Source organism: Aythya ferina (assembly GCF_964211825.1).
Source record: "Aythya ferina genome assembly, chromosome: 4".
Lineage (NCBI taxonomy): Eukaryota > Metazoa > Chordata > Aves > Anseriformes > Anatidae > Aythya > Aythya ferina.
In genome coordinates, this window is record NC_140300.1 from 925,906 (window position 1) to 938,698 (window position 12,793).

A 12,793-nucleotide genomic window follows, 5' to 3' on the forward strand; every position below is an offset into this window, starting at 1 on the left:
ACCCGGGCTCTTTCCTCTCCTTCCGTGGCTTCCAGCTGGCGCGGGGCTCAGCACGGTGCTGGATGGGAAGAGGTGGCCACCCTCACCCCTGTGGGGTGACAGCGGGGTGCGTCGCTGTGCCACCCACCGGGGAGGCTGCGCCAGAGGCAGGGCTTCCTTCAGTTTTGGGGCTGTTTATGGGATTTCTTGCCGTGCTGCACACTCATTTCCCCAGGGAGCTCCAAGAGGAGCAAATCCGAGAGTGCAGAGCCCTGGAGCCCTGGGTGCTTGCCGGGAGGCTCCTGGAGGTGGGGAGGAGCGGGGTGCCGGGGGTCCCCCCGTGCTGCTCCCCCTCACCCCCCCCGTGTCGTGCAGGAAGCCAACCTGGAGAAGGTCCAGCTCGCGCTGAAGGCCAAGTGCTCATCGAGCGAGCTGGACTCCCTGGGCGCCCAGCTGCTGGATGATATCATCGCCGACTGCAGGTACTGCTGCCAGCCCCTCCGTGCCGTTTATTGCGAGAGCACTTGTTTATCTTGGAAGGGACGACTTCTTCTTCCTTTTTATTTTTTTTTATTATTTTTTTTTTTAATGCTGAAAAAAAAAGGCCGGTCGTTTGCTAATGTTTACTTCAAAGGTCGCTGAGCCAAGGCACGGAGTTGGAGAGGTGGCGGTGAAGGCAAGTCGTAAATTCCCAGCCCGGCTCACCTGAATGAGCCGCATTGTGCCGTGGGGCCGGGGCCCGAGCCCCCGCTCTGGGGGGTCGCCAGGGCCAGGAGCCACCCCCTTGGTGGCTCCCCGAGGGGTTTTGAGGGTGCTGTGTATGAAGCATCCTTGCAGAGCACCCGGGGGCTGCTTGGCTGTGCCCGTTGTGTGTCCTGTGGAGGGGATGGAGGTGTTGGAGACGTGGGGCTGGATGGTGTGGGCATCCCGCAGCCCCCCTGCCTCCACCCAGGGCAGATGCAGGATGGGTTGTCATGGGGCTGAGCTCTGCTTTCATCTCCTACGTGGTCTCCTGGGGCATTTCCAGGACTCTCCCCATCCCCAGGGTGGTTCTTGGTGCTTCAGCTCAGCAGAGAGGGAGAATTTGATCCTCCCCACGGTCCTTGAGGTCTCCAAAGCTGCTGGGACCAGTGCCCCCCAGCTCTTCCAGCAGCCTCCTGCACCCCGTGGTTTGTGCTGCTCACTGGAGGTTGGGAAGATGGTGCTGAGCCTGCTGTGCCCTCCTGGGGCACCCTTTTGGGTTCAGCACAGAGACCCCAAGCGGGCTGGCCCTGCTCCGGAGACCTCTTGGAGGACACTTACAAGCCACACACTCGCAGGCCTCCCTCTTTATTTGCTTTTGAGCCTCATAAAGGAGCTGTGTTTCGCCCCACACACACTCTGGCTCCGCTGGAAAGGTCAGCGCCGTCCTCGGGCTGACCCCATGCGCGGGACGTGACCCGGGGGATGAGCCATGGAGCTGGGTTTTCCTGAGGTGCTGCATCCTGCAAACCAAAATCAATTAATGGGGAGGGAGGGGAAGAACGTGGCAGTGAGCCATGCCAAGCCCTTGGCTCCCCTTGCTCCTTGCCCCTCTCCATGCTCAGCTCCTGCTGTAAGCAGCTCCGGAGGGGCTTGGCACAGGGACCAGGGCGGTACACGGTGGTGGGGGCTGCTGTGACAGCTCTGATGGCTTTTTTTGGGAGGGTTTCACCCCATTGCATGCTGTGTTCTGGGGGACGAGCTGACCCATGCAGCTGGACCTCTCTGTGGTGGCTGGGCTGGATGGCTGGGGGCAGGTTGGATGCGCTCAGCCAGGGCAGAGCTCATCAGAAGGAATTTGGGCTGGATTTCGGAGTGATTGGGACAACTCCAGATGTTCTCTGGTGCTTCCCTGCTCTGCTGTGAGCGGGACATGGGTCTATGCTTGAAGGGTCCAAGTGGGAGGCGATGTCTCCACCTCCTGTTCCCAGTAGGAAAGCAGCAACGTGCCTCAGATCGCCTTCCCAGGTCTGTTTTCCCAGCTTTTGGGTGAAGGGAAGTGCTCCTTCCTGGGCAGGAGAGGACTTGGCAGTGGCACCCAGACGGACAGAGCTATGGATAGAGCAGCGGCAGCAAGCCCCAGAACCAGAGGCACAGCATTGCAGCACGGTCCTTGGTGCCAATGCTCTGGCCTGGAGCTTCAGGGGCTGCTCCTGGCCCTGTTCCCACCACGTGTTCACGTGCTGGCATGGTGATGGCCCTGGGAGAGCGTTTGGCTCTTCCCTGGTGATTTGTGCCCCAAAGGACATCAGTGCAGGACCTTCCATTTTCCCATGGGAGCACAATTTAAGTCCCTGGATCCTCTGGGGTTTTATAGGGTTTTAATGCACCACACACACCCTTGGTGAGCAGGCGGCTGCCGAGCACTCGGTGCCCACGAGGCTTAACCCATTCTGTGGCTCCTTTTCACAGCTTTATAACAAATTTCCTCCTTGTGTAGCTTTACAGTTTGTCTGTCTGACATTGAATGCAACTGCTGTGGATATTTTTAGCTTGGGTTTATTTTATTTTCTCTGTCCCTGCACGGCTGGTGAAGCACATCGTGGTTTCGCGGTGTGCGGGGCGGGCGAGCAGCGTCCCGCCTGGCACCGTGGGGAGCAGCTCCACTTCATCACCCCATTTTGCATGGAAAGCCCTAAATGTCCCCATCCTCCTGAAACCTGGATGCAGCAGCTTGAATCAATTCCTATTAAAATGTCCACGTAGTGTGCAGGGCGATGTGCACAGCTCGGCCAGGCTCCACGTGGCCCCTTCCAGCGACGTCCTTGCTCTCAGCATCGCCGTGCTCCCCAAATGCATCTTCAGGGCCTTGTTCCTTCTTTGTAAACTTGCTGAAAAAGAAGGAAAAAAATAAAAAGAGAAGCCCCCAGCGAGGGTGAGGCTCCCAGGAGCTGACACCATGTCTCTGCCCACAGCGTGCCCCTGCCTGATGTGCTGGGGAAGCCGGCCAGCACCCACCTGGACCAGAACATGTACCGCTTCCGCAGCACCAACCTGGAGCAGGTCGTGCAGGCGGCTCTGAAGCTCAAGCACGAGGACTTGAACCTGCCCGCGGTGCTGGAGCAGGCGGAGGACTGGCTCTGCAGGCTGAAGGCCATGGCGGAGGAGGTAACGTGGTGATGCTCGTGGTGATGGATGCGAGCGATGCCGCGGTGCTGCTCTAGTGGGGAGCCGAGGCGATGTCTGGGTCCCCGTGCAAGGATCATCCCCGTGCCCCCACCTCCCTTTAGGAAGGTTTTGCAGACAGCCGTCGAGGTTTAGCCTGGCTCATGATGAAGCTTTGCCAAAAAATCCTCAGCCCAAGCTGCTGCAGGGGGCTGGTTGCAGGTGCAGGGTGCGGGGACACGCGGGGATGCTCTGCTCAGCCGTGGGCTCACGAGGTGGCACGGGGCACACATACCACGTCCACCCCATGGGATTTTGGGCATCCCTGACTCAGATACCTGTGCCTGTCCTCATTCTCTGATGCTCAGCTGGCATCCATCCCTTGCAGCCTCAGAACAGCCTGCCCGACGTGGTGATCTGGATGCTGCAGGGCGACAAGCGCGTCGCCTACGCCCGCGTGCCGGCCCACGAGGTCCTCTTCTCCAAGAACATCCCCGGCTGCTGCGGCAAGAACTGCGGGAAGCTCCAGACCATCTTCCTCAAGGTGCGTGGGCTTTTCATCTGTGTGCACGCGTGCCCAGATATAACAATTTTTAAAACTTTTTTTTCCTAAAAACTGAGCGGGGAGACCCGTAAGGAGGAGAACGCGAGTCAGTGCAGTCTGATAGCAGTCTGGTGAGCCTGGGGCTCATCCCCATCCTGTGTGGGCTGCAAGGACAAGGAGATGCTCCGTGCCTTGTCCTGTCCTCGCCTGGTGGAGCCCCAGCCCCACTGCAAACCCAGGCTTTGTTCTGCCCTGGCCATGGCACCCCAGCACCGGGTAGGGTTAAGCTCTGGCTCGGAGCTTAAGTGAAGATGGGCGCAGTTTGGCCCAGTCAGTGCATTTAAAAAAAAAAAAAACATTAAATTTTGTAACGTTATTTAATGTTTTTCAAAATTCCTGACCCTCCGCCACCCCACGAAATTTAAGCTGTGGCCTCTTCTGCCAGGCACTTACCGAGCTTCTCGCATCTCCAAGGATGTTTCTTTGGCTTTTCGCTGCGTGCCAGCCTGGGAGCAGACAATCAGTGCCGAACAAGCTCTGAAAAAATAAAGCAGAATAAAATAAACTGAACAAACCCCAAAACCCCAAGCCCAGCTGGCAAGCAGGAGGCAAACCAAAATATATTGCCTTTTTTTTTCTGCACTTTAGCTCAGGATGGAAAACTAGCATCACTCGAGGGGAAAAAAAAAGTGACCGAGGGAGAGAGAAAGGGCAGCGAGACGTTTCCTTTCTTGTTTTTTATTTTTTATGCTGGGCTCGCTGTCCTAGCCCCTTCTCCCCATGACACAGCACCCCAACCCCATGCTGTGTCTGTAGGCTCCTGCTGCCCCAGCCAGGGTTGTGGGGGCTTCGTAACCCCCACCCCACAGCAGATTTTGGCCTCCCATCCAGCGTCCCCCCCCGGGCATCCCACACGGGGATGTTAACGCGGCTCCGTCTTGTGCAGTACCCCCAGGAGGAGGCAACGGGACCCAAGATCCCAGCGCAGATCCGGGTGCAGCTCTGGTTTGGGCTGTCCGTCGACGAGAAGGAGTTCAACCAGTACGCCGAGGGGAAGCTCTCCGTCTTCGCCGAAACTGTGAGCATCTCGGGGGGACCCTCCCTGCTTTTCCACCAGCCTAAGCAATGGAGAGGTTGGAAAGGAGCTGTGAAGCCCTCCTGTGCTGGCCCAAAGCTTACTCCCCTCCATCCTCCTGCTGGGGGTGAAATCTGGGGGTGCCCACAGCCTCTGGGTTGGGCTGGGCTCTTCCCTGCAGGTCTGTCCTCAGGATACGGGCGTTATTTGCTTGATTTCAAAGTATTTCCGACCAGGGATCTGCGCTACCAGTCTCACCCCATTAACACAAAAACCTCTCTGCCCCCCTCAGTACGAGAACCAGACCAAGCTGGCACTGGTGGGGAACTGGGGCACCACTGGCCTGACGTACCCCAAATACTCGGACGTCACGGGCAAGATCAAACTGCCCAAGGACAGCTTCCGACCCTCCACGGGCTGGACCTGGGCCGGCGACTGGTTCATCTGCCCGGAAAAAACGTGAGTGATGGTTTTTTTGGCAAAACTACAGGGCTTGGGTGGGCTGTGCCCTGACCGCTGCTGCTCCCCAGGCTGCTGCACGAGGCGGACGCCGGGCACCTGAGCTTCGTGGAGGAGGTTTTTGAGAACCAGGTCCGGCTGCCAGGGGGGCAGTGGATCCAAATGGCCGATGCCTACACCGACGTGGTAAGGACGGTGTGGGGTCGGCGGGGTTGGGGGGTCACCAGGCAAGGCTGCGGGTGCAATCACTTGGGTTTGACCCCGTTTGTGCTCACTGGGGGCTGTCCCGCAGCCTGGCCTGGAGTGGGTACGGCCAAAAGGGCCGAGGGAAGCTGGCACGGGGCTGCAAGGGTCAGTGCCACCCTGAGGTTTTTTTTTTGGGACTGTTTGGTTGGGATCCCCGCTGTGTCCCACAGAACGGGGAGAAGGTCCTGCACAAGGACGAGATCGAGTGTCCTCCGGGCTGGAAATGGGAAGACGTGGAGTGGGACACCGACCTCAACAGGGCCGTGGATGAGAAAGGTACAAGGAAGCAGCTCGGGGCAGTTTTCATCCCCTTAGCTCTGCCCGTCGTGGTGTTCCCTCTCATGGTCCCATTGGGTACCAGGGGTGACGAAATCCCCTCTGTGGCTCCCTGAGCTGCTCCAGTGGCTTCAGGAGAAGGGGGTCAACCCCTGGGGGGTCCCTCACCCCCCTTTGCTCTGTCCCAGGTCTGTGGGGTGGGCAGCCACAACAGCATCCCTCCCCTCGCTGCTGGGGAAGGGCCTGGCTGGTCTTCACGGGGGGGCTTTTGGGGCTGCTTTGCCCAGCGTAGGGGAAAACCACCTTGTGCCCGGACAAAGCTTGCCGTGAAAACTGCTCCAACTCTGGGTGTGAAGAGAGCCGGGAGGCCGGCAGGGGGGTGGCAGTGGCCTCTTCACCCGCGTGTCCCCTTTGTCCCCAAGGCTGGGAATATGGCATCACCATCCCCCCGGACCGCAAGCCCAAGGCCTGGGTGCCGGCCGAGAAGATGTACCACACCAACCGGCGGCGGCGCTGGGTACGGCTCCGCCGGAGGGACCTGGCACAGATGGAGGCCATGAGGAAGGTAGGCCGGGGCTGGGGACAACGGGGGTGGGAGCAGCTCACGGCCATGTCCCCGTCCCCGTCCCCTCCCTTAGAGCCTGGTGGTGCTTTGGGGCCTCTGTGGTTTGCCCCTGGGGGTCAACATCTCCCAGGGGTGGAGGCCTCTTTGTGGGGTGAAGCTGCTTAGGGGAGAGCTGTGCTTGCAACCAGGGCTGGCCCAGGTCCCAGTCCATCCCAGTCCCAGTCCTGCTTCCCTCTAGGTGGTGCAGTTGGACTGCGAATGCCACCGCAGCGCTGCCGCTGTTCCCTCCGGCAGCGAGGTCCCCAGAATATTTCCTCCCGGTTTTCCCCATCTCTGCACAGCTTTGGGTAGAAATCCTGGGGTGTTCCCTGCCACCCCGTTTGCCAAAAGGGATGCAAATCTCCCGGGGAAGTGACAGAGATCTGGGGAGAAAAAAAAAAAACCCTTTGTGTCCTCATGACTGATGCCCTGGAGAGGTGACCCCATGGTGGCAGAGCCGTGGTGGCCGCAGCAGGGGTCAGAGGCGGTGGCACAGCAGGGGACAGGCTGGGATTAGGGAAGCAGTGGTGCTGCCAGGGCTGGGAAGGATACGGCCCCATCCTTGCTCTGCTTGGGCAGCCCCCAGCCCAGCGAGGACCTTCTGCAGGTGGGCTTCACCCAGCGGAGGACCCTGAGCTCCCGGCAGGGACCTGGGCGCAGCACGGCTTTGGGGACCCCGCAGCAGGCAGCAGCTGGAGGATGCTGAGCTCTGGGCTTGGGTGGGCACAACCCTGACCCCACAGAGCTCAGGACGACCCCACACACACATGGGCATCACCCATCGGCCGGGCTGGGGTCCTGCTCTCACCCACGGAGGGCTTTTGGGGGTGGTGGGACCGAGCCACCCCACCCCGGCCACCGGTGCTGAGTGCCTGTGGGGTCCCGTTTGGCAGCACAAGCAGGAGGAGCTGGACGGGGAGGGCTGGGAATACGCCTCGCTCTTCGGCTGGCGCTTCCACATGAAGCCCCGGCGCACCGATGCCTTCCGCCGCCGCCGCTGGAGGCGCAGGATGGAGCCCCTGGAGCGCACCGGTGCCGCCGCCGTCTTCGCCTTGGAGGGGGCCCTGGTAGGTACCCGCCCGCCGCCCGCTGTTTGTTTAGCTCATGTTCTGGCTTTCCTGATACTCGGGATTTCATAATCCGTTGGCTTTTCCAATAGCTGAATGAAAACCAACCGCGGCAGCACAAAGCCCCTATTATTGGGCTTTTTTTTTTCTTTATTTTTTTTTCTTTTCCCCTTTTGGTTCTTTTTTTCCCCCCTTCCTCTGCTCCGTGCTGTCCTGCGCCCTGGACAAGGGCTGAGCCATGACCTGTCCAGGACGAGCTGCTCAGGGGTGTCCTCTTGCATTGGAGCTTGGTGTACATCGGCTGGCCCCATTTGGGGGGTCCTGGCTGCCACCCACCCCTGTGGGGACCAGCGGGACACCTGATTTCACCCTCAGGCCCATCCATCCCAGTTTTGGCCAGACAAACCTCCTTCTGCTGCTGCCCGATCCGAGCGCACTGAAGCAGAGCATGGATTTTGTCAGGAGAGGGAGCCTGGAGCCTCCCCGAGCTCAGATTTTACCCATGCTGGGGATTGTGACTGCCACCGATTCCTGGAGCCTCCCGCAGCCCCTCCTGCCTTCTGGCTCCTGTTTTCCACCACCCTCTCGCCCACGTCCCCGTGCCCTTCTGTGGTCATGGCTGGGTTTGCTCGTGCGTGGCGCAGGGAAACCAAAGCAGAGGGAGGAATAGTGCAAAATCAGGCAGAACACACCAGCACCCCGTTCCCTGAGCTGTTCGTGAGGGTTGTTTTCCAACAGGAGGGTGACACCGAACACACCAGAAGGAATGTGTCTTGGGTGCAGGAATGTGCACGGGACTCGGGGTTTCAGTGGGGAGTCTCAGCCTGCGGGGCTGATGCCCACAAAGCACCCGGAGCTTTTGCTTCTCACAGTGGGTCCGAGCTGATGAACGGGGAGCTCGAGAGCAAGCAGCTGGTGGTACAGGAGGCGTGTAGCACCCGAAATATTACAGCATTTGCAGCACTGTGCTGTCATTTCCAGCTCGTGAGCTCCTCTCCAGCCTGCGTTTCACCCTGTGCCCACCCCATGAAAGCTGAGCATCTTTCCAAGTCCTTTCACCCCGGACTGGGTGGCTTGGCCCCCACCTCTGCCATATCAGCCTGCTTCCCTCTCGGGGATGATGTGTCCTGGTTTTTCTGGGACCTGCCGTGTAGCAGCTGGCTCGTCTCTGATGGTTACAGAAGGAGACAGACCGCAGCCACGGCTCCTGGGAAGCCCCAAGCTGAGCTCTGCGGCTCGGGGCCATCTCCAGTTTCAGATGGAAATCCCAAAGGCTGTTCCCCAGAGCTGCAAGCAGCCCTCCCACCCCGTGAGCCTCATTTCTTCTGATCCTCCTCTGAGCAGCAGCTGAGGGAAGCCTTTTTGGCTGGAGGAGAGCTTTGGGGTTTCCGTACCAGCCTGGAAAATCTTGCCTGTCTCCACCAGCTTCTGCGTTCACCCCAGCTTTGGCTCTGCACCAGGTGTGACCGACCCCGGTCAAAGGGGGCTCCACGGTGGTTTAGGGTGGTGGGAACCCCCTTTTGCCCTGCTGCATGGATCTGGAGCATTTTGGAAAGGCAAAAAGGGCTCTGCAGACCACCTAAACTCCTGATCTGTTTTCGGGACCAGGTAGCTCTGGGATCCAGAAACTCCATCCCAAACCCTCTTTTATTTTTCCTTCCCTTCCCTCTTTTTTTTTTTTTTTAACACTCCCGTCTCTCCCTAGCATCTGATAACTGAAAATACTCAGAGATCAGCTTTACGCTGCCTGGAAAGCCATCTTTATGCTCCTTTTCCTGCAACTATTTCAAGCGGGACGTGGCAATTAAGAGGTGCTAAGCGGCCAAAACAAGAAGAGGAAAGAGCTTTGGCCAAGGTCGGCCCCGGGCTCCTTCCAAGCAGCGGCCGGGGCGTTTCTCTGCGCTCGACACCAGCTGCATCGCTGTTTGCCGAGTTTATACTCCATTAATTTTGCTCACAAGGGGACTTTGTGAAATCGCTGTAGCCGCTGCCCCAAGAAGAAGAGTGCTGCGCCTTGCGGAGGGGCTTTGCTGAAATTCGGGGGGGTGGCAGAGGAGCCAGAGCCCATCGGCTGTGGGTTGGGGTCCCTCGGCTGCTGGGCGAGGAGGAGGAGGAGGAGGAAGCAAGGCAGGGGAAGGCCTGATGCACACAAACCTGAGGCCATCTGACTCGGTGGCTCTGGGGCTTTGTTGACCCATCCCATTAACTCCCAGCATGGTATGGGTCGGGATCTGGGGGGCAGGAGAGCCCCAGGGTCACCCCATGGGTGTCCCCATGATCCCGACGTCCCCTCGGACACCCCTGTGGACCAGCACCTGCAGGGGTCCCAGTACAACCAGTATCCCATTGTCTCCCAACCAGTCTCCCATTGCTTTGTCTTGCAGGGGGGAGTGACGGATGACCGGAGCGATGACGGCAAATCTGTGTCCACCCTCAGTTTCGGTGTCAACAGACCCACCATTTCCTGCATTTTTGACTGTGAGTCCCCAAGGGGAGGGCAAGATTCTCTGGAGCAGCAGCGTGGGGGCTCCGCTGCGGGCACCCCATGGCCGGGCATGGCCCCAAATCTCCTCCAGTGCCGGCGGGTGGGGACAGGGCTGGGCACGGCTCCTTCTTGGGGACATGGGCACGGACTCGTGGTGCTGCCAGAGCTCACCCTGAGCTCTCCCCTCACCCATTTCCCGTTCCCCTGGCAGATGGGAACAGATACCACCTGCGCTGCTACATGTACCAGGCTCGGGACCTGATTGCCATGGACAAGGACAGCTTTTCAGGTGAGCCCAGCTGCGTGCATCCACGTTTGTGCTCATGATTAGCACTCTGATGAGTGCCAGTAGGGTCACTGAAGCAAATTTCTGCAGCTTTGGGGTGTTTGTAGGGGTGTTTGGCAGCCGTGCAAAGGTGCAGTGAGCACCTGGGCGCAGGCAGGCACCGTATCCTGCATCCTCACGAGGATTTCTCCTCCGAGCTAAGAGCAAGGGGCTCATGGTTTGGGGCTTGCTGCGAACCAAGGGGCTCTGCTGAAGGAGAGAGACCCCGTTGGTTAGGAAATAAAAAGTTGTTTGAAAATCTGGGTGGGAAAGAAAATACCTGAGAGTGGCAGATGGGGGAAGATATCTCAGAAAATGGAATGAAATAGGAGATGAAGTTAAGATCAGGTGTGTCGTGCCGGAGGTCGATGGGTGAGGGTTGTTTGGGTGTTGAGGCTGCAAACAAGCATCCTAAAAACAAGGTTGCTTGTTTTTAGGAGCATTTTGTTTGTAGCAGGGGCAGAAGCGTGGCTGTGGAAGCGGGGACATGCTGGGGGCTGTCCTTTGGAGCCCGAGCTGGGTGAGGACTGGCCCTGCAGCCGGGTGGCCCCATGTCCTCGTCCCCATGGCTCTTTGGTGGTTGTGACTCGAGCTGCCTTTGTGCACGGCCGTTAGTGCTTCCGTGTCATTTTGAGGTGGAAAAACAGCAAAGTGGGGATGTTGCTATTTATCCCTGAGTCAGAGCCGGGGCTGGGGAGATGCAAAAAATCCCAAGTGCTGCGTGGTGGGGCTGTGTTTGGGACATGAGCACCCCTCAGCACCCCCTCAGCAGTGGTACCCACGGGTGGGCGCATCCTGCACCCCCCCAAGGCCCTCGCTGTGGCCACCCCACTTTGGGGATTCACAGAGGGACCGGGTTTGGGATTCCTCCTGGGGCTGACACGGAGGTGATGATGGACCTTGGGTGGGATGCAGGGACAGTCCCCAGAAGCTGTGACATCCCCGTGCCAGGCAGCAGGACCACGGTCCCGGGGGGCTCGGGCTCCCCCCGCTGTTTGGAAGCAGAGGGGTGCGAGGTAGGGGCAGAAACACCCCGGAGAGGTGCAGGGGCACCCAAACAATCACCCAGTGTCTGCGCCCACCGAGGTCCCCTCTCCACAATGGGGTTGTTGTTCGCAACGGTGGGGACCGAGGTGATCTCACGGCCCCGATGGCGGAGCGGGGAGGGAGTCCCTTCCCTCGGAAAAACCCAGCCAAGGACAACATGAGTAACAACATGCCACAATGTGGAATTGTGATCTCCGCTGCCTTAACAAAGCATAAAGGAGTTCATTAAGGGGGCTTTACACAGTTATAAAAATAAACCTTCTGTGCACACGAGGGTCCAAACAAAGGGGCTTTATGGAGGCCTCCTTTAAAAAGAAGAAGAAGGGGAAAAAAAAAAGAGCAAAAAAGCAAATCCAAACCCATGTTTTTTTTTTGTTTATTGTAACGCATTCTGCTTTCCTCTTACTGGAAAAAAGCGCGTAAGTGGAAAAGGTTCTTCCCAGCGTGAATAGTGCTCGCTCCAGCCGGCCACCTCGCAAACAGCCCGGCTCATTAAACACGTCTGCTGCGGTCCGGACGCCAAGAAGGAAAATACATCCCCCGGCCCCCCCAGCCTCTGGCAGGGGGAGGGAGCTGGGGGATGCTGCCCTGCTCCGCCAGAGCCTGCTGTGGGGTGTTTGGGGCTGAGCTCCATGCCCAGGGCATGCAGGGGTTGGTGTGCGCCCCTGTCAGCTCCCTGTGCTCTGTGTGGGGGGCATGAGAGCTCTTGTAGGGCTGGGGTCCCCTCCTGGGACTGTGGGGTTTGTGTGGTGCCGAGCGTTGATGGGGTCTGCCGTGCTCCTGGCCACCAGCAGCTCTCCTGGGGCTGGATTTGGGGTGACCTGGGGGGGACCCCAGAGCGTGCTGGTGGCTCTCCGTGCGCTCTGTGGTGTTCCTGCGTGTTGTGGTGGGACATCAGGCTGGTTGCCCAGAGCAGGGCTGGCCCGTGTCCTTCTCCAAGGGTCCATCAGGTCTCTGGCCACCGTGACGTGCAGGTGCCCAGAGCCTTTTTTGGGTCAGGTGAGGTGCACCCGTCCTGGAGATCTCATCCTCAACAGGGACCGGTAGGTGCTGCCAAATATAAAAGGGTCTTCAGCCCCCATGGGGCCTTACAGCGTGACCCCAAATGTAAAAGGGTCTTCTTGCCAAATATAAAAGGGTCTTCAGCCCCCATGGGGTCTTACAGCGTGACCCCATGGCACAATTTTGGCCTCGGTCCCTGTTCTGCCACAGCTTGTCCTGCCTTCCTGAGGCTGCCTGGAAGGGAAGGTGTCGGAGGGGACTCAGATTTCAGGTTTCCTCCGCTAATTGATCTCAGGCTTCCTGTGTTAATTGCTCGGGCTGTTGATGGAGGCTGCTCCTCACTGCTCCTGCCTGTGGTGTTGCCCCAGGTGGGGGTGAGGATGTGAGAACAGCCCCAAATAGTGCCTGAATGTGCCCAAAATCTGGGCTCTGTGAGGCACCTGCATGGGGCTGGTGGCTGTGAGGTCTTGGGGAGTCCTGGAGCCACCCAGCCCAGCAGCTAACTGGGGTAACTGGGACAGGGTTGCTCTGGTTTATGTGGTCTCAGGGGATATCTGA

The 12,793-nt window shown here is 59.0% G+C and overlaps 1 protein-coding gene across 11 annotated transcripts in view; it reads left to right on the forward strand.

Moving 5' to 3' along the window:
- Positions 1 to 12,793, forward strand: part of DYSF (dysferlin) — an 83,100-nt gene that overhangs the window by 15,342 nt on the left and 54,965 nt on the right. For all 11 annotated transcript variants that reach the window (XM_084517597.1, XM_084517595.1, XM_084517604.1 and 8 more), the window contains 11 exons: positions 355 to 461; positions 2,916 to 3,108; positions 3,494 to 3,649; positions 4,596 to 4,727; positions 5,017 to 5,183; positions 5,255 to 5,369; positions 5,600 to 5,705; positions 6,128 to 6,270; positions 7,203 to 7,376; positions 9,761 to 9,854; positions 10,073 to 10,150. In XM_084517597.1, the coding sequence (XP_084373723.1) occupies positions 355 to 461; positions 2,916 to 3,108; positions 3,494 to 3,649; positions 4,596 to 4,727; positions 5,017 to 5,183; positions 5,255 to 5,369; positions 5,600 to 5,705; positions 6,128 to 6,270; positions 7,203 to 7,376; positions 9,761 to 9,854; positions 10,073 to 10,150 (1,465 nt within the window). The remainder of the gene's footprint in view (positions 1 to 354; positions 462 to 2,915; positions 3,109 to 3,493; positions 3,650 to 4,595; positions 4,728 to 5,016; positions 5,184 to 5,254; positions 5,370 to 5,599; positions 5,706 to 6,127; positions 6,271 to 7,202; positions 7,377 to 9,760; positions 9,855 to 10,072; positions 10,151 to 12,793) is intronic.